Consider the following 20,881-nt stretch of genomic DNA (forward strand, 5'->3'; position numbering starts at 1 on the left):
TATTCAAGAAGAACCTTGCATTTACCTTAGGATCGTCTATTCCCGTGGTCTCCCACAGTTCAGTTTCGGGAAAATTTACGATAAATATGTACCAGTTGGGAAAGCCCACATGCCTGAAACGAAAAACAAAATTCCATTCATAACTCACTCAAGTGCACAAACAAGCCTCTTCTGATTGATTGAATTTCGATTTAACTACTCATTCTATTACTGAATACTGAGTGTACATTCATACCTGGGTATTTCATAATACAGAGTAAATATTATAATAGGTATCTCATTCGTATTGGTGACCGCCCACGGCCTATCCGCATGATATTTATTGCGTTACGAAATTATACTCTCTTGTTATTACTTTGGGAAAATAAGTATTTATTGTAATTTCCTCACAAACATTTGATTACCTTCTTGAACCATCAGTTAGACGAAGACCGGTTTTAATTGGTTTTTGTTTTGGTATTCGTTAATTATGAATAGTTTCAACCCAAATAATGCGACAACTATGTAATTAAAGAGATTCATTGTAATTTTAAACATAAATGCAATGCACCACACCATGAAATTCGTCTTCTCTTTACCTACTTATGAGTAATTTGTTTACGACGGTTATTAGTAAATTCTATTTTTTACTGTAAAGTTCTAAAACTTCACAGAGAGTTTTACATATTTTACGCAATGCTTAGTGACGAACTTAATTATGGTTATATTACAAAAAAATACACCGGTTTTATGTAGTCTTTCTGTCATCTTTTCAAGGAATGTTGGATTATTAATGCTATAAATAGAGTACAAGCGGTACCGTTTAAAAAATATAATTAGTGCTTTATTTGGCTACACCCTGTATTTAGCGTCTCGTTCGAAGCGCACCTGACTCGCTCATCTGCGCACACGACGAATTCAAAACTGGTTCCACACAGCTGTTGTCTATAGTAAAATAAGTAATACAAACACCTGGCTCCACACTTTTAGCCAAACATATTATACTGTATTCTTAGAAATTAAGCACAAGGTCTGCAATTTGGGTCATATATGCAGTGTCAGTGTGACAAGGCAAACGATGATCAAAATCATGGGTTGAAACAGTTGCTAACTGCTCATCATTGCTGGGTACTCAATATTTGATAAGCAGGTGCTAATTGTAAAAATCCACGGCGATTGTAAATTAAGCATAGCTCTCTCATGGCCATATAAAGTGTGTAAAAAACCTGTACATTATCGGATCGTTGAAGATCTCCGAAATTCACCGAGCGGCTATCCCAATTTGTATTGGGAGTTTATTTTTACAAAGCCTTGATTCAGATTCAGATGATTCTTAATAATTAAGAATGGCATTTATTATTATTTAAAGTACATATACATTACATACGCAAGTTATACATACATACGCAAGTTTTTGTATTGTTGTTAATAATACATTTGCGCACATGTACAACTGTTTTGCGTTTTTCGAATGCCAGCGTGTTAATGTAGCGCTGAAATATTTCAACGGGGCTAACTGTATATAAATGAACACAAATGTGCAGTCAGTTTATACTTAAACATTGTTTGCGTTAATGATCTCCCACAAAAGTAATTCCAATGGCCAAATGCAAAATGCAGTGGCCATTATTATAAATAAGAGGACCGTGAAAACGAGGCCTGCATAATGTATACTAACGAACACAATAAACAGACCGACCACATATTTACGTGTATTTATGCATATACATAACCTACTGTATCCAAGTACGTACAACAAGGGGCCAGGTGGCTATGAAATATGATAGGTATAGAGAACTGTTATCTTACAAAAAGGCTTAAAATAAAGGAGTGTATTTGAATTTTATAGCACAGGTGTTTCAATCATAATATCCTTAACACATTTTAATTATTATACGATCAAATATTAAATTAAAGTACCCACTCGTGAAAATTTCAAAATGGAGACACCTTTTTTACATGGTTTTCTTCATCTACCATGTCTAATAACTCCGATTTCTAGTATAGTTAACAGATATGCCTTCTCATCTTTTCATCTCACTCCTTCATTCTACTGTTATACCTATTTCAATTCTTTCAGGAACTTACTCAAACAACAAACACTTAAAAATTCATTGTACTTAAAGTATAAAAAACTTTACAAGTTAACAAAGTTTTCTTGTCCAGCCTTTGTTTAGTCGTGATATTGTGGCAAAGAAACCAGAAATAGGTACAAAGTGACAACAGTCTGAATAGAAAAAAGAAATAACAACTTGGACATAAAAACGTTTCTTTCTTGAGGTTTTTTATTCCTGATATCTGAAAAGTCCATTCACCGTCTGCTTAAATAGAAAGTATTAAATATCAGCATTTGTCAATGAAGGTGTGATAAATAATAATGAAATTTGATGTCAGAAGATAAAAACTCTATTAATTATAATTAAATTAATAATTATAATTAAATTTAATAATCGTAGTACGTAACGTTCTTTATCATTTTGTTTTTGTTGGACTGTTATGACAATGAGAACTCTACATAATAACTCTTATGTATTGTTGTATTTATGAAGAAGTAAAAAAATTATAATCTACTTGCAAATAAAAGTATTTTATTATAACACTAGCTTTTGTCCGCTGCTTCGCCCGCGTGTATACCACAGAATTCTGTCGCAGAAAATTCATTTTTCAAGCTATAATATAGCTCACAAATATAATGGCTTTCTACTGATAAAATAATTTTCAAACAGTTCAGTAGATCTAGAGATTACCTCTGTAATACCGAGTAGGTATTATAAATTCGTTTAGTAAGTTAGTTACTTAATACTACAGTACGAGTAATTAATTTGTCATTCCATACGAGTTCAAGGTTGGATTTACATATTTGTTTTAGTATAATAAATCTACAACACCATCACACATTTACATATAATTACTAGGCAATTAATACTGTCATAATTTGTTTATTCTACTGTTACGTGCTTCAGAAGGCACGGTCTTGTAATTAACTGTTAATGTTAACTATTTATTTGCTAAGGTGGTTTTGACGTAATTTTAATTGTTGTTCGTTGGTCTTGTATAATAAGAAGTAGGCCTACCTGTACTATGACGCAAAACAACCCCAACTGTGGACATACGTGCTCTCTGTATAAATAAAAGGTACCTAGAGTTGACTGAATGTACTCCATAAGACTCTACATTGCAAAATAACACTATTTATTATAACAACTTAAAATCCCATAGAGTTTAGCTGAAGGGCCTGTTTGTTCTTTATCTTCTCTCATTCAGAAAACCCTAGATAGTCTTCCTCAATCACAAAGTCATCAAAGTTTGTGAGTCTGTATGTTTGTTACTTCTTTACGTCTAAGCGGCTGGAGCGATTTTAATAAAATTTGGTATGCCAGCCATTAGCTGACTCCCTGCATTAACACATAGGGTACGTTTTAGCACAGCTAGTAAACTAATGATTAATTCTAATACTTTGATTAATATAATTATAGTACAAGTAGGTACTTGAAATAGTCATTCAAATAGTCGCTAAAGTCCCGCCGACACACTTTTAGTTTCCTGTGTATGTTAGGTGCCTGTCTAGGTACATCTACTGTTTTGGCTTTGTGTGTCATGCTAGTTATTTATAGCTCATTGTATTTTACACAGCCTATGAATACAAAATGTGCGACTTAACATTAGAAATGCCGGATGATACTCAGTTATAATTAAGTAAATTAGATTGATACGTCCTCGATCTGGGTATTATTTATTTCATTTAAATTCATAGTTGATTAATTAACTTTGCATTGGAACTGTATAATTACGCTCTTATTATTTAAAAATAATCCAAAATTCGGAACCAGGAACTTAATTTTGTCGACCAAATTTCGATCAGAATTCGTTCACCTTCGTAACTTAGCTTCGTTAGCTCACTCATAGCTCAGAACAAACCAGTCTTAGTACTAGCCTAGCCCCGCCCATCCTGTGCTCGCCATTATACACAATCGATGTATTTTATCGATATTATGCGAATGCTGAATCGATACATAATCGCTCGATGTGGAACGTTCATCAATTGGCCAGTGACCTGCGCCATCTGTTTCAATTCTAGCTTTTCACAGCTACTTATTACATTGATGCTCAACACAATCGATTAACAACTAACAATTGCGATTCTTTTGATTTGAATAGATGATTATGTGCATTATGGCGTAAATGTATTTTTAGACACAAGGAAATACAATATATCTTTGATTATCAATTTTCCTCAACATCGTAATCGGTATTTTAAGTGAAGAAAAACTGATGACCTAACGTAGGTATTAAGTATTGACTGTACTTGAAATTAATAGTAATAAATATTTAACCTTATTTTTATTGTTACAGATTTCTTTCGTCAAGGAGTTACTGAGTGGCTGGACAAGGTCATAGGTGTGTATCATTAATCAAATAAATCTTAGACATTTTATACTGTGCCATGTAGGTAGTTAATTATGCCAACTAAACAAAGTAGCTCCGTCGGTACCCAACTAATATTAGTATAGTGATTCAAGTTTTAGTTCGTTTAAATAGTACTTTCTTTTCTGAATCATAAAACGAATGCCACAATCGGATTAGTCGATCGTCAGGATAAATTAAACGCGACCCACGTCCCGACTCTATATGCATTTTTGCACGCGCTCACCAATATAGGTCTCCAGTGTCAATTGTATGTAAATGCACATTATTTCATCTAAGGCCCCTTATACATCGCAATATGGACACAATGACACACCCACATAGAGATTAATTGAATTTATTAAGCTGAAGTAGCTGTAGAGTCTTGATTCGATGAGTTTCTTGTAGAGTCCTAGTCTTTTATACCCGTACTAGCGGCCGCCGCGACTTCGTACGCGTGGATCCTGTTTTGCCCACTTAGGGATTGCATTTTTCAAAATCCCATCTTAGTAAGCACCTACGTTTTAAAAGGACCTCCCATGCAAAATTTGAGACTCCAAGCACTAGTAGTTTCTGAGATTTCGTGATGAGTGAGTGAGTCAGTCATATACTTATGTATAGATTTTGTGGTAGAGTCTAAGGATCTCTAACCACAAACAGTGATTGACCTAATAATATGAAATGGCTTTGTAGATCTTAAGTTAAGGCAAATCTTACAATTTTGACTGTTATAAGTAGGCATGATTTAAAAATTTGTAGCTAAAATAAATTTTTGAAGCTTAGTTTTGGCATTGTAGAGCATTATAGGCACGGCACTTTACCAACGTAGTGTTGATTGATTGATATCATCGTACCACCATGTCGCACACCTAGATCTAAACTGAGACAACTCAAAAATTGCCAATTTTGACTTATGCTTGTATTCAAATACTCGGTTATCATACGCATCTTTCCAACATAACAGGTTTAATAAAGCCTTGATCCATTTGCCGCTAGATGGCGATAACTTACTTTTGTTGAATCAACGCTTGTCAACCCCTTCCGCCTAAACAAGCGTTTTGTCAGTTGACCTTCGCTAGTATCAGAGAGTGCACGTATTAAAATAAACGAAAACGCGGATATTTAGATTTGTTACAGTTAAGCAGAAAATATACAATGAGTTAATTTGAGTAGTAACAGTATTGATGAATTGTTCTGCAATAGTCAACCAGATCATTTTGACTTGTTCCAGTTTTGTTTGATAAAGTAACTTATATTTTGTTACTATTTTGAGTTGAGTTGGTTTTGATGAATCAACTTGTGAATTTCTAGTTGGCGTAGTTTTGTTGGAACAAATTTCAATTCAATGTTATTCTATACAGGACGCGTAGTTTTGCATGTTTCACCTAAAATCAGGTACAGTATGATAATCCCTGTTTCTAAATAAAGTTAGTTTTATTCAAACTGTTCAACTGTTGTGTTTGAGAAGAGTGTTTTGAGTTAACTTACTATTGTTGGATAAGTAAAAATTACAGTGGATATTTTTTTTATTTTCTGAATAAAATAGCCTAGGTCGTTTTCTTTTAAATATTTTGAGAGAACAGTGTAAAGATAGTTAAAATGACAATGTACAGACGACGGCACTTCAAGTTAAACACTGTCGTAACTAATGTAGTTGTAATACAAGTGTATAGTCTGATATGCTGTTGTCTGCACAAAAGATAAAACCTTCTTTATAATGTAGAAATAAAAAATAACGTCGAAAAAAGGTCTATAATAAGTAAATAAATAATAAATAAACATATCAATCAGCTGATGCTAAGAAAAAGTGGCTGAAGAAACTCAAACACCTATCATGTTCACCATGTCATGAAATCTTCATTTAATCTCTTATGCTGATCCAAATCGTGTTAAAAAAGAACTGTTTTCTCAAACAATTTCTAAATTGATGATTAAGGATATCGAAATATTCAATGAAAACCACTTTAATAGTGCAGGAAGAGGACTCAGCCACATCTTGAAATTTTGAAATACAGAGGACCAAAGTACGTGAAAGAGATGATATTTGAAAAGTTTTATGACATTAAAATCTTGCAAAAAATGTGGGCAAGTAATTTGGTTTTAGACGAAAATCGGAATCCAGTTAAATGGCACGATATAAAAATTTTAAGAGTGGAAAAGGAGAACTCAAATCTCAAAATGTCCAGACAAAACTGATTCAAGTCTAAATGTACTTTATTATTTATACAAAGTCATTCCCCTAAAATGTAACAACTGAAAAAACTGCGATTAAAGGTAAAAAGGATAGATTTTTTGACCCAGTTTATACACAGGGTCATTTCACAGCCTATCAATAATCCAAAATAAAACTGAGTTTCATAACTTCCCTAACAAAAAATGTAGTAATACGTTTTTTTCGCCTCCTGAAAAATACCCTTTTTTGAGTTGTCTCAGTTTAGATCTAGGTGTGCGATGTGTTGTTTTTAACGTGCTTCTGCTACTAAGTATCTAAATTGGCATAATGATATGGCTTGTATTTGGCTAGATATTTGATAAGTAAATACATTATAACAGTTCCATACAACATGAAGTGAACAAAAGAAGCGCAAAAGTATTTATTTTAAACGAAGACTGTAGTAAAAGCGTTGTAAAAGTAACTGTAGTTAATAACAAATACAGTGTTTTAAGTTAATTGCTTGATACTGTTTATTAGTTAGGAAATATAATAAATTAGTAATAGCATTAAGTCCGCCTTATGTACACTGCTCTATGTGCATATAAGTTTGAAAATAAATAAAATAAAAATATCTCCGTAATTATAGGTTATTTGTTACAGGCCAAATTAAGTTTTTCTTACTTTCATTTTTGTTATGGCTACATTACACAATGTTTATAATTTCAAGTGCTCTGAGGTCAGAATTATTACTAACCGATTTATATCATAGGTACTTGTTTTCTTATCTAACCGGTGTCTCAGAAATGAAGACGATTCAGTTTCAATAGAAAAAGTTTTGCTGTAAACTATTTTAATCTCTATATCGACTGAAAAGGGTCGAGATTTACACGTGCAGGTTGGTTTAGTAATATCTTATCTTATCGAACTAGATAAGTGATAACCGCCTCTCCTTCAGCGGTATGAGCACGTACAGACGGCTCATCAAACTAAACACAGTGGTGTCTTATTTCATTGTAATACGGGTTATTTTAAAACAAAAAAGTGTAGTCTGATGGGCAGACTGTACGTAACCACACAATGTAAACACGCCTACAAAATATGACATCGATATTCATTGTTATCATGCTTTTAGTTGTTGGCAAAGTCACTTTAATATGAAAAGGTTTAGGAACGTAAATGGGGTAATGGTTACAATGTCGTAGTTGAAAGAAACCGACATGAACACGGGCTCTTTTCCTATCGGGAAAATTTACCCTAAAATAGTACAGCGTCTAATAGTTCGCGACATCAAAGTGACCAAAAAGTTGATAGCACAACCTTATTCCAATTGTAACAAAGACGTGTTGCGAACTTATATTAGCTACTTTGGGTGTCACGAAATATTTGACGCTGACTGTAGTTAGGTAACAAGAGTCAAGACCATAAATTGTTAACGTATGCGACGCCGATAACTGCAAAGAAAAATGATAATAAAATAAAATGCAAAGAATAGCTTACTATAGTACCTAATACCTACCTATTTGTTCATGCAAGATACCTACTCATAACATAGCTGTCTACGAAACTTAAATTAAAATGCCATTTTATAGAAGCTTATCCATTTATTAACTACCTACTTGTTTACCTGCATGTAGCGTTGCAAAATACCGGTTCTGCCACACGATACCGAGTCGGCAGTAAATTTAATACCTTAAGGCGTGTTTACTAATAATATGAAGTTTCACACAAAAGGCGGCTAAAATCAAATAAAACGTGAGTTAAATAAGAATTAGTGCGTAATTACTGCTTTGTACACTGTAATTGTGACATTGTACGATACGCGTCTAGCATGTAAAGATCTATTGATCACACAAGCTGCTCGCTGACTCTATATTGCTATTGGCGAAGTAGTATTTCAACAACAAATTAGTAAAGTGACGAAAATACATTTATTGTAATTCTCACTTTGATTAGCACGTGCAGGTTTGAATCATCATGATTAAAAGGCACCTCTGTGGTCGAACAAGCCGCGCAGTGGCTCTACATTTGACGATGTACCTAGTTATTTATCAATAATAAGTAAATTAATCAAAGTGTCAGTTTTCTTTCGTTATGTACTTAATTACTGATTTAATTAGGACATGCAGTCAAATGATTCAATCATTTTGATTTATAGATTCATGCTTCCATGCTAAGTTTAGAAATGCTCTTCGCTTTTGTTCGTTCATGTGTTAAGATGTCTCAATAAGTCATTACACCCACAATTCTAATTCAAAATACTTCTATTGAGTTAAAATACCAATATGCATAAGAATTTGCGCAAGTCATGTAACAATTTGGTAACATAAAATATGGTTTAATACTTCAAAAACATGTCTTTAGAAAATAAACAGTACTTACTAGGAATAATACCCCTACTAATTAATACATTATCATAAATACTTCCTTTACTTTTTATAACTTTGCGATATTATGTATTTCCTATAATACATTACAACATTATGCCATAATAACCTACACCGTATGTGTTACAAACCACCTTGAATTTAAATGCACTGAAACTACTTATCAACCCATTCTGCTGTCATTATAATTGATAATGATAAGTCAGCTAGTTCAACAAGCACAAGGAGCCTCACCTAAAATTCTTTACAAAAACACCTAAAACGGTTGAGACCGAAATAGAATAGACTCACGATCATATAATTCAGCGCAGTGTTTACTTATTTTATCAAAGATTAATCACTCTTTGCCTGATAGGGCAATAGCCTTCAGTGAATCTAAGTGCCCTCTTTTACCTACTATATCCTTCATAGAGAAAACCTCTTTAAATTAATATAGTATTCCGTAAATCGGAGCGTTAAAACGTCATTTTCTGAAAAGTGACGGCGTTTTTGTTATCAAATCAAGGAAAGAAATCAATATTAAAAGGTGTGTTCTGATAAAGAAACATGTTGAAAAATAAGAAGTATAGTATCCTATTACTATGTTAATGAATTGAAAACGTAATACCCTGAAAATCTTGGAAGGCTATATTGAAAGTGGTGCTAAAAGGTCTACCTTGTCCATATACCTTGTCTCCTTTTGTCGCCTATTTATCTTACAATCTTCCTAACAAGTAGATAGGTAATACCTATTTACATTTTAAAACAACACACTTAAAATACAGTTAATGTAGAAATTACTTACTTGAGTCAATAAAAAACACTTTTAATAGTTAAATTAATTTACCTAATAAAACAACACAAAGAAGAACTTACCGAACAATAAAATTGTTTTTCGAACAGAGCATTTCCTTTGTATTCGATAAAATATTCCTACTTAATTAAATGTTTACATATACAGCAGACGTAACATGTTTCTATTTTGTTGAATAAGTTTAAGTAACTTGACTGTTTATCAAAATAAATAAATCTAAAAGTAGAAGTACATATTATCTCCAAACAGAAAACCAAACTACCTATTCATTCATATGAGAAAATGGCCACACCTAATGTAAATAGGTAGGTAATACAACTCATTATACTTATTCTGAATCTTCTTGAACTGAACGTTGAAGTAAAATTAGTCACATTGTGGAGGAAAATCCTTGCATCCAAATAAAGTAGTTGACGTTATTACTAATGCAAATTGCTCTACTAATAAAGAGATAAACAATTAGGTTCCTTACAAACGACAAATGATTCATAAGTGTCATAAGCTTCAAAATGTATTAAGCCAGAAGTAATCATTTGGAATTCCCACTCCTGGCTTTATGATAATATCAAACCAAACTTAGTTTGACTTTCTTTCTACCTTCTATTCTACGTAGTATTAGTTGCCTAAGTTTAGAAATTGGCCAATTAGTGCGATAATAATATTTCAGTCAGCTGCCATTTCAAGTTACTCCGCTAAAAATTCGCTTCACAATTTGTAAAAACGAATTCAAAATTCAAAGTTCTAGACACTTGTATTGTATTAGGGCTGACAAAGTAAGTTGGGTACTAAATAGGTAATGTCTTTTTTGGACAAAAACAAAGGAATGAACTCACTCGAATGTATTCGTATACATATACCTCCTCATCTAGTCACGATAGAGCCAGACATGTGGGACAATACCTAGATAAGATTTCACCGGAACAATGTTGGCGACATCTGTTACGAGGTGCGCAGCGTATTGTATGACTGCTATTGTGTTTAAAACACGTTCAGCCATTTAATTTATTCACTCCAAAACAAACTTAATTATTTGCATTAAATATCAATAATTTGACGTTTGTATTTACAAGTAATTTGCGCAAGACAAATACTTATTAAATAGATATTTTATCTTATTTATCTGTTTATACTGGTACATTGATTACTAAGCATGGACCACGCGGGCATTCGTTTGTGTATAAAACGTGCCAAAGTTAGGCCATTGTTAATTTCAAAAAAAGTCCTATTGTTAAGCACTACTGTTAGTTTAACGGTGATTTACATACCTATAGCCTTGTTTCGAGAAAAAGTTCATAATTGACATAACTTCAACACTTAGCAAACAAACGTGACTAATATTTTTCTTTCTCTCTTTCCAGAGTTCGCTGATACGAGATGGGGGCTAAGTCCCGGGAGTTATTTCTGCTCCTGGCAGTTTGTGCGGTCTCACACAGTTTAGTTGCTAACAAAACACTGAAAGATGGTGAGACCCGACCTGCGACACTAATAGACCAGTATGAGGACTACACAGACGACCAAGAGGTGCTCTTCAACGAGGACAGGCCGTGCCCGAGAGACTGCATCTGCACTCTGTATCAGGGATACAAGATCGCTAAGTGCAATCGTCTCGAAGTGAACACGCAAAAGTTCGGAGATGACATCACTGACCTCGTGGTCGAAAATGCCGACCCCGCGATGCGCATTCAGCTCACGGATACCATTTTCAAAAAACTTGGTCTACACAAGATCGCGACTGTGAAAATTGTTAACAGCACCATCGATTTCGTCAGCCCCAGTGCATTCCATGGCCTATCTGAGCTGTACGCAGTGAACTTGTCCAATAACAAACTAAAGAGCCTCCACCCTGAAACGTTTGCCAACAACAAGAAGTTGCTGCTCCTCACGCTTGCCAACAACCCACTCAAGTTCCCAGAATGGGGCAGTAACAGATACTTCCTCAACGCCACAGCTGTGCAGGAGTTAGATATTTCCTACTGTAACATGAAGTATATCGCCGCAAGCACGTTCGAAAACATGCCAGGTTTGATGTACCTCAACGTTGCTGGAAACAACTTGAGCGATATGGATCCTGACACGTTCAAGAAGCTGTTGGATCTGGAAGAGCTTGACTTAAGCGACAATAACATTAAATCGCTGCCCGACGATATTTTCTCAGAAAACAACGAGCTCGCTACGCTCCACATCCAAAGAAATCCGATTGAATCCGTTTACGGATTGAATATCTCAGACTTGCTTACTCTTAACGCTGGTCAAACTAACATCAAATTCGTAGGACCTTCAATGTTCAACGGCATGAAATTCATCGCCAACCTCAACCTGAGCGGAAACAATATGGAGAAAATACACAACCAGGCTTTCCACAAACTTATCGAGCTGAACTACCTTGATCTCTCTTACAATAACCTTACTTTCATCTCCAGTATTCTTATCAAAGAAAACATAGAATTAGACATTTTCAAAATTTCCAACAACCCGCTGCTAAGACATTTGCCCGTTGAAGGATTCAACTGCTCAGCTGAGCAGTTCAACATTTACTTGTTCGACGCATCAAACTGCGGTCTTGAAGAAGTTTATGATGACTCACTGAAGACATTCACTGCACTCTCTGTGATCAATCTTTCTGGAAATAACATCAAGTCCTTGAACAACAAAGTATTCTCTGTCTGCCCCAAGCTGGTGGAAGTCAACCTCGCCGACAACATGCTAACGACTTTGGATATCAAAGTGTTCGAGAAGAATAATGAACTCGGTAAACTGTACTTGCGAGGTAATCCACTGAAGGTCTTATCTGCGGAAGTGTTTATTCATACACCACTGCTGACCTGGCTCGATATAAGTAACACCGAATTAACATCATTATGGAAAACTAACAAGAATCACCCTGAGACGCTACTTAGCAACTTGACGTTCTTGAACGCGTCCCAGAACCACATCACTGAAATCAAACAGAATCAGCTCGATACGTTGAACCGTCTCAGGTCTCTTGATATCAGCAACAACCCGTTAGTATGTAACCGCGAATTTGAAAACCTCATGACCTGGTTGAGCAAACGTTTGGTGTCACCAGACTCCAACACCGCGCGCATCGCCAACTTGGCGACAGACGCGAAAGAGGACGATGAGCCTTACAGCTGGGAGTTCCTCACTCTCAAAACGTGCGGCAAAGCCACAGTGCACCCGGTGGAGCCCCTGCCCGCCGTCTCCGATGAGGAGATTTGGGAGAGAATCGATGAGGACCGCGAGGGCAACTTTGATTTGAAAAACACGCTGGACGATGGCAAGGTTGCCGACACTAAAGTGTACGGTGACGACGGTAAGGTCGCATCAAAGATAGATGACCCAGTAGCCAACGATGTTGACGACGCAGATGACGAGGGCGACGACGAGGACGAGGATGACGAGGAGGAGGACGACGACGACGCGTCCGAGGACTACGACGACGGTGACGATGACGTCGACCTGAAAGTCAAACTCCTCGAGACGACGACCAGAAAACAGCCGCCTCCAACCGAGTCTTCTGACAAGGAAATCGGTGTCAAGATGGCCATAAACCTGCTCGAGAACGACAGCAACTACGACGACTTAGAGCGCGAGGTGTACGTCGGCGCCTCGGTGGAGGAGGAGCACGGCCACTACGACTACTTGTGGCCGATCCTGATCGCCGTGCTGGGCGCGCTGCTGCTGCTGATCGTGATCGCCAAGGTGGTGATGGTGGTGTGCAGCAGGAAGAGCAAGCAAGTGAGATACAACAGTGCCATAATCGCCGCCATGAGCCACCCGGGCCGCACGAAGAAGGACTGCGGGCTGGTGTACCAGCAGCTGTCGGAGGACCTGACGGGCCCCGCCACGCCCAAGCTCAGCCGCTACCAGCCGCTGCCCGCCGTCACCGTGGCCTCGAACATGTCCTACGAGAGCAGTCCCTTCCACCACAACAACATCGTCCCCGAGGCGGTGTGAGTCGCGCACAAACTGTAGGCCCACGCTCCTACACAAGCAGTAAGTGATACTAGACAGCGCTAGTCACGATACTGAACCCATTTCATAGTACAGTGCCTTCTAACGAACCATTTCGAACAACTACGACCAATGTTTTGTATCTAGCGCGTCTTGATTATAAAGTAACAAAATGAAGTCAAATTACAACAAATTAATTTAAGATATACATATTATATATTATACAAATTAGTTGATAGGTTTATTTTATGTACTTAAAATTTTAAAAATTAAACATCTAAATTGTCGTTTTAATTAACCGCCTATAACCAAAATTATCTACTGTAATAATAATGTCGATGGATTATTTAAATTGGAAAGTATTCATGGTGTTTTTTAAATAAAACTGTCACTAAAAATATAACAATTTTATTACAAGTTAAAATGTCAACATCTTTCACTACATTGAGCCATACATTATTCTTAATACCAATACCTATACACAGAGTAAATGTGTAAAAAATATACAAGAACATTGTACACCTATTAAAATTAATAAACAGTCAAGGATTCTTCCAAAATGGTAGATAAGTCTTCTTCGGACTGCGGGAGAGGAGTCAGCTGCAACAGCCTTTGCTGGAATAAAAGAGACGACAGTTCATGCATCGTGGAAACATAATCATGCTAGACACAGACAACTTATTAATTTTAAATACCTATGTGCTAATTTGCGCTTGTTCCCAACGAGTCGCACCAAAAAAAGTAACACTGTAACTCGTTGGGAAAAAATTCCTATCCAGTCACACTGCCGCCGGTCCGCCCCGGGTGCCAAGCATCAGGGGGTGACACAAGTCTCACAGATTAGTACTCACTGGCGCATCTGCATGGCAAGACTGCGGTCTATGTCATGATACGGGGGGAAGGGGGGGGGGGGGGGGGGTGATTATCTTTCAATCTTCGCATCGGTAGGTAACCCCAAAATCCTGGGGGGTACCAGGTACAGGGGGTGCCTTAGGACTTATGACGGGGGGTGGGGGTTAACGCCCGCCCGCCGCCACTGACATTAAGTACCTTTAATATCAGGATGTGAGAGATTTCATTATAAAGAAACAATGTACCTACAAAATACATTAAAATCAAATTATTTAAGTAATCTAAAGGTTACAATAAGAAAATACAGGTTAACGAGTAACAGTAAGGGTGTGATTGGATGGGTTTTTTTCCCGCGTTTAACAGTGTTACTCCTTTGGATGTGTGACTCGTTGGGAACAAGCGGCACCTTCGCACCTTTTTGTATTCGGTAGGATGTTAACACGTTAGTGCTTTTAGTGCCACACTTACATAATCAAAGAATTAATGAAATTACTCAATGATTGTAGGTATTAATAAAATGCACAAATCTTGTATGCATAATCAAACAAGCATAACACAATGTTATACAAGGACGTAAAAACAGCATTGTGTTATTTTTAGCGATAAAAAGAATAAATATTTTTTTATTATGCCATTTCTGTCGATAACTTGACTTGTTTAACTGATTTTGATCCTTTTTCTTTTACATGATTATACTTGTAGATTGTTCGCCAAACCTTGTCAAACTGGAACATTTGAACAACAATATTATTGTTTTGTTTCTTTTCGATGAGAAAAAGTAAAATTATTTAGTAGAAAGAATGCCTTATGGTATTAAGTTTAACTTTTGTACCTTATTTGAATGGTATCGTAAGATTTAATATAACTTAAATAAATAAATTAATTAGGTGAAGACACCTTCGGCCTGATGATCATTTTGCATTAGGTGAGATGCAGGTAGGGTTGCCAGGTGACATGATTGGCTTTATACGGACTTGTCCGGCCAAATATTCTCTTGTCCGGCCTGTCCCGCTTCTGTTAGGCTTTTTAAAAGTGGCTGCTGCTTCAGTCGAAAGTGCTGCGCCAGTCATAAATAATATCGAACACACAAGCGCGTATCAGGATGTTAGGCTACCGATTCACCGATTCGAAGATAAGATGTACTGTCTACCGACTGTCCGGCCAAATTAAGCACCGAGTCCGGCTTTTGTGTTTGTGGACCTGGCAACCCTACATGCAGGTCAAGATCCTTAAGAATCAGCTGGGACATTCTCTTTTTCGAAATTTAATTTTAATAAAAGTTGCAACAAACCTGTGGCAGTGCTCCTTTGACTAGACTAGGGATGTCTTCCTTCGTGTATCCCAATTCAGCCAGTCCGTTCTCGATCTTCATCTTTTGCATGTACTTGAGTATGGTATCAGCCAGTACAGCGCCGGCGTCGGCTTTCTTTTTACCAGTGATGTCGGCACCAAGCAGGTTGGCTGCTTCTAGATGCTTCTCTGGATCGCTAGCGGCGGTGAAGCGGAAGACAGCGGGGGCAGTCATCACGACCGATAGCCCGTGGGGTATCATCGGATCCTTTCTGAAAGGAATTAAAACTTTAGTAAGTATTATACTCGTAAATGCAAGAACAGCTACTGTTATATTTTCTGTTAGACTGTCTGTTGTCTCCTAAGCCACAGAACCAGTTGGACAAAATGTACCTTGGAAAAGGATAAGACTTTTGTCGCGTAAGTCCGCGTAACTAAACTAGAAGTAGTAGTTAGGACACGAAAGTTTAAATGCAGATTATAATATTATTTCTTAACAAAGGGATAAATGAAACCTACTTGTGGTAAATAATATTTATCTATGTTCAAGTCACGTGGTAAGAAGGTGTATTTTCAAGTCTGAAGTGGTGGTAAGGCAAGCAATATTTGGGGCCTGGGTAAGCGCCCTAAAAAGGGCCTAAGTACTGAATAATATCTTTGAATTCACGGGTTCGAATCCCGATTGGCATAACTATTCCCCTTCGGAAAATAAAATACTGAAAAATGTGGCTTGATGCCTCAATGGTACATACCCGTAGTCCTTAGGCACAAATGTCTTAGCGTTCCCAGCGATGGGATACGCGAGCCCATGGCACAGATGCACGCCGGCGTTACCGATGCCCACGCCTGCCATGGTCGCTGCCAGATGCATGAACGAGCGTGCGTCCAAGTCATCAGCATTGTATACAGACTGGCTGAAGTACTTTTGGATGACCTATTTGAAAAAACATAATCGATGTTATTTTTAAATAAGACCACAGATAAGACTTGCAAAAGCGCCACATGTTGACGTCAAAATACATATAGTTCCAAAATACTGAACTGTCCTATGCATGACATTGACAGTGGGGCGCCACCGTCAATACCGGATCGCTGGTTCCGATTTTTTCCATGTTGGAAACCATATAGTTGAACGATGGTAGCGCCCCCCTGTCATTGAGTTTGGTGGGACAGTTCAGCGTGGGTCATCTATAACCAGTGTTGGTCAGTGAATTTTGTGAGGCATCCAGACGTTTGCTATTATGCCAGTTTGACCCAAACGTCACTCCTCGGCCAACACCTAACGTTTGTCCCAACGTTGGTGGTATCAATAGACATCGATTGGCGTTGGGACCAACGTCGGAGCCAATGTGTGGGGCCAGCTTTATGTACTTATTATTTTCTGAGTTATGTTCCGTGTGGGCTATCAGACTTTTAGTAAGTGGTGGTGTGATTATTCGGTGTCGATCGCACAGGGTGATCTATGTTCTAAGGATTATAGGGCTCAGCAGGCATTCGCCAAACTAAAGGCTTAACTTCGCAAACATGATATCACGATGAAGTCTGTTGTTTACCACATAATGCGGGGCGGTTACAACTGATAAGGATTTTAAAGTCTACAACTGCTAACTAATGTCTTTGCAGATAAGTGCTAAAGAGTTAATTAGTTACTTAAAAAAACTAAATGAGTTTTCAGTTAAAATAAGCGTACGGAATTAAATTTAGGTATAATTTCATTGCACAAAGAAAGTATTGACCCTGTTTGAAAAAATCATAGAGCTTATCGTTATTTTGTTTCCGTAATAAGATGGATTAACTAAAAATTGTTTAAATGCACATCGATACTATAACTACATATAAATATTCTGAACAGCTAGTCTAGGCCATTAAACTTTTATGTATACGTAAGTTACTTCTTTGGTGGTAAACCCATTACGTACGTTTCACGCGCTTTCTCAATTCACCTTCAGAATATTAATTAGACATCAAACAATACCGAAACGTCAAAAAGGGACAGCCTTGCCACGGTCTCACTGTATGTCAATTGAAGGGACGATAGCCGAACGGACTGGCCGACTCGTTATCCGAGAAACGCGGGTTCGATGCCGTTCGACTTGACTATAGTAAGGCTGCGTTTCCACCAGAGATGTGCGAGGATGCGTAGCGAGGGATGTGTTTGTAAGAACACGTCATCACTCGTAACATAAGCATATTTAGCTTACCACGAGGAGTTAGCGGGACTATCCTTAAAAAAATATTTAAAAACAAACCTGTAAGCAGAACCTGGCCCACACGTCTGAAATGGGATTGCTGCCCTGGTAAGTAGGCCTCAACGCAGGATTGGATGGTGCGGGACCCCTTTCATTGTACGGTATCGCCGTTAAGCTCTCCAAGGCATGGCAGAATACGTCAAAGCCAGAGTAGTTGGCGACTTTTTCGGGCATAGTCATGGAGTGCAGAGGGTCTATAATGGCCAGTATAGGCCGTAAAGCACTGTGGGAGATGCCAGTCTTGGTGTGTATCTCTTCGAAGTCGAATATACAGGTGCCGGTCGTTTCGCTGCCCGTTCCACTTGTGGTTGGTACTGAAAACAATATTAAAGATATGAATTTTATGTAACATTTACTTGTCCCAAATCTTAACTTCGAAAACCCAACTATCTGAAAACGGAGCTTCTAGAAAACCTAGTTTTTAAAACCTTATTAACGTAAACGAAAACCTATCTTTATAAACATATTTGACATCCTAACTTTTCGAAAATCTAACTTCTCGTAAGCCATTTTTTTTTAAACTTAACTTTTTGAAACCTTACTTATCCCATCTGGCATAAACTCCGCTCAAATCGCATAGTAGTCATTCATTACTTACTTGCTATCATCGGCTGGAGCCTAACGTTGACTGGTTTCCCTTTCCCAATGGGCGCGTTCACGTAGTCCAAGAAATCTGCTTCGGGGTCGCTGTAGTAGAGATTGGCGGCTTTGCAAGTGTCCATAACGGAGCCCCCGCCTATCGCCACGAAACTGTCGAATTTGCCCTTCTTCGCGAAATCCACGGCATCTTTAAAACTAAAAAAAACAGTTATGTAGAATGGAAGACGCTGATTCTGCAAAATATTTGAATTAAGCCTGTTCGTTTCAGCCGAAAGACGTCGACTGCTGGACAAAGGCCTCTCCCAAGGATTTCCACGAAGACCGATCCAGCGGCCATCAGCTCTACAAGCTATGTGCCCCGCCCACTGCTACTTGATTTTAGCGATTCTGCGGGCTATGTCAGTCACTCTGGTTCTCCTACGGATCTCCTCATTTCTGTTTGTGGACTATGAATTAGGTCTACATCACTTCTTATACATATATCCTATAAATCTAAGGTGTTCTTTGCCTCTCTCCTAAAACCACCATTAGCTTACTCGGGACCCCGAGATTTTGTACTCAGGTCTATTCAAGTTCATTTCTTTATTAGATAATAATCGTTGATAAAATTACAATATTATAAATTGTTTATAACTTACGTAATATTATACAACCTCGACTTCAAACAATATTATCAACATCTTAATCTGCCTCATGAAAAGACTGACACTATGAACTTTAAAATATCTTATCAGTGCTTGGCAAGATTAAGAAGTACCTAAACATTTTAATGGCTAACAAAACAACTTGATACAAGGATACAACAGCAAACTGCTGGAACATGGCTTAGGAAAACTTGTGATTGCTACATGGCATTCTCAGGAGCGATTAATTAAATTTGTAAATTGCGATATGATACCACATGGTTTTTTTTTTTACCACAAACTTAAAACTTATGCGGCCCCCCATCGAGAGATAAATGTTAATCTATGATATAAGTACTAGTAATCTTGTCAAGTCTAGATTAGATGTAAAGTTTTATACGCACCTAGTATCAGTAGGTTCAACTCGTACTTTGTCGTACACTTTATAGTTGACACCATTCTTCGTAAGGGAATTTAAAACTTCTTTGACGGGCTTCAGTGACACGAGATTAGAGTCAGTCATCACACAAACATTTTTGACACCAAAGTTGACCAGGTCCTGACCCACTTCCCGGGTAACTCCTATCCCGTACCTGACGGTGGAGCTTTTGATCTGTAATTAAAAGAGATCTCATGTTAAAAATTACTGCAATTTTGACCTTATTTCATTATTATTATTCAATATTAATTTAACAATATTATTTTTTAAATATAAACTCACCTCAAACGCATAATCTAAAACTGGTGTTTCATATGATACTTGGAAATTTCCTCTGAATCCATGGGCAGGACATTGACACCTGAAATTACAAAGTTTTTAAAATCCGTAAACTGCAAATGCCTATTTCTGTAGAAAGCAGCAGTAGCAGTGTGTAATTTTTCATCTTAATTTTTTTATGATTAGCGCCAAATTACAAAACTTGGCGGCTTTTTGGATGGCACTCGTGCGTGGTATTTACTACCATGCTAATCAAGGGAAAATTACCACGCGAGTCATAAAAAAATTGAGTAAGTATACCTAAACCTAATTTGGCTTGAAATTATGAGCATCCTTAGAAATAGAATAGATAGAAATATTACCGAAATGTTAGTATTGTAAAGTTTTTACTTACGAAACTCTGTCGATCGTCCGAAGCAAGTCGAAAACTCTTTTACGTGAGGCCATGATCAATGTACGAAGTGCGGAATAGGTTTCACTTCTACCAGTTTGTTTTATTTTAATTCAAAACTATACTAATTGAAGTTATCAAAACTCTTATCACTCATAGATAATATGACCTGAGTTTAAGATAAAAATAAAGTGGAAAGTGCGTATCTAGCTACGTGAAGAATCTTCAATGTTTTCTACCTAATGGCGCCCTTATAATTAGTTCCACATCTAACAAAACACTTCAAAATTTTGTAACACAGTCAATAACACTACACGACACAAAACACAACGACACAACGACGATGTAATCAAAAATGAAATGAACCATGGTTGACGAACGAGTGTTTTTGTTTCAATCAGCTGTTCGTTTTGACATTGACAGCGGTTGTCTTGTCAGTCGGAAGTCCTACGTGTAATTTTAAACCTTGTCTACTTGCAATACGGTCTA

General features: G+C 37.2%; 2 protein-coding genes across 5 annotated transcripts in view; one reads left to right on the forward strand and one right to left on the reverse strand.

Moving 5' to 3' along the window:
* LOC135087839 (insulin-like growth factor-binding protein complex acid labile subunit) overlaps positions 1 to 13,951 on the forward strand; it is a 35,664-nt gene extending 21,713 nt beyond the window's left edge. For 3 of the 4 annotated variants that reach the window (XM_063982668.1, XM_063982684.1, XM_063982676.1), the window contains exons 2-3: positions 4,333 to 4,377; positions 11,074 to 13,951. In XM_063982668.1, the coding sequence (XP_063838738.1) occupies positions 11,090 to 13,672 (2,583 nt within the window). In that variant the 5' untranslated portion in view covers positions 4,333 to 4,377; positions 11,074 to 11,089 and the 3' untranslated portion in view covers positions 13,673 to 13,951. The remainder of the gene's footprint in view (positions 1 to 4,332; positions 4,378 to 11,073) is intronic. The other variant, XM_063982692.1, reaches the window with a different exon arrangement.
* A 110-nt stretch (positions 13,952 to 14,061) lies between these two features.
* LOC135087864 (probable hydroxyacid-oxoacid transhydrogenase, mitochondrial) lies at positions 14,062 to 20,800 on the reverse strand. Its single transcript, XM_063982704.1, has 8 exons — positions 20,396 to 20,800; positions 20,005 to 20,083; positions 19,688 to 19,896; positions 18,659 to 18,855; positions 18,061 to 18,374; positions 16,564 to 16,745; positions 15,813 to 16,083; positions 14,062 to 14,284 (listed from the first exon to the last, which is right to left on the reverse strand). Exons 1-8 carry the CDS (start codon positions 20,446 to 20,448, stop codon positions 14,201 to 14,203), a joined length of 1,389 nt encoding a protein of 462 aa, XP_063838774.1. The 5' UTR covers positions 20,449 to 20,800; the 3' UTR covers positions 14,062 to 14,200.
* Positions 20,801 to 20,881: the final 81 nt, after the last annotated feature.

Source organism: Ostrinia nubilalis, chromosome 1 (genome assembly GCF_963855985.1).
Source record: "Ostrinia nubilalis chromosome 1, ilOstNubi1.1, whole genome shotgun sequence".
In the NCBI taxonomy this organism is placed as follows: Eukaryota; Metazoa; Arthropoda; class Insecta; order Lepidoptera; family Crambidae; genus Ostrinia; species Ostrinia nubilalis.

What these genes read in the sequence shown, in the direction of transcription:
- LOC135087864 (XM_063982704.1), bottom strand. Translation starts at nt 20,448, where the DNA reads ATGGCCTCACGTAAAAGAGTTTTCGACTTGCTTCGGACGATCGACAGA. An exon ending in CGGACGATCGACAGAGTTTC is followed by an intron (nt 20,084 to 20,395) that starts GTAAGTAAAAAC and finishes TTGTAATTTCAG; the next exon opens with GTGTCAATGTCCTGCCCATG. An exon ending in GCTCCAGCCGATGATAGCAA is followed by an intron (nt 18,375 to 18,658) that starts GTAAGTAATGAA and finishes TATTGTTTTCAG; the next exon opens with TACCAACCACAAGTGGAACG.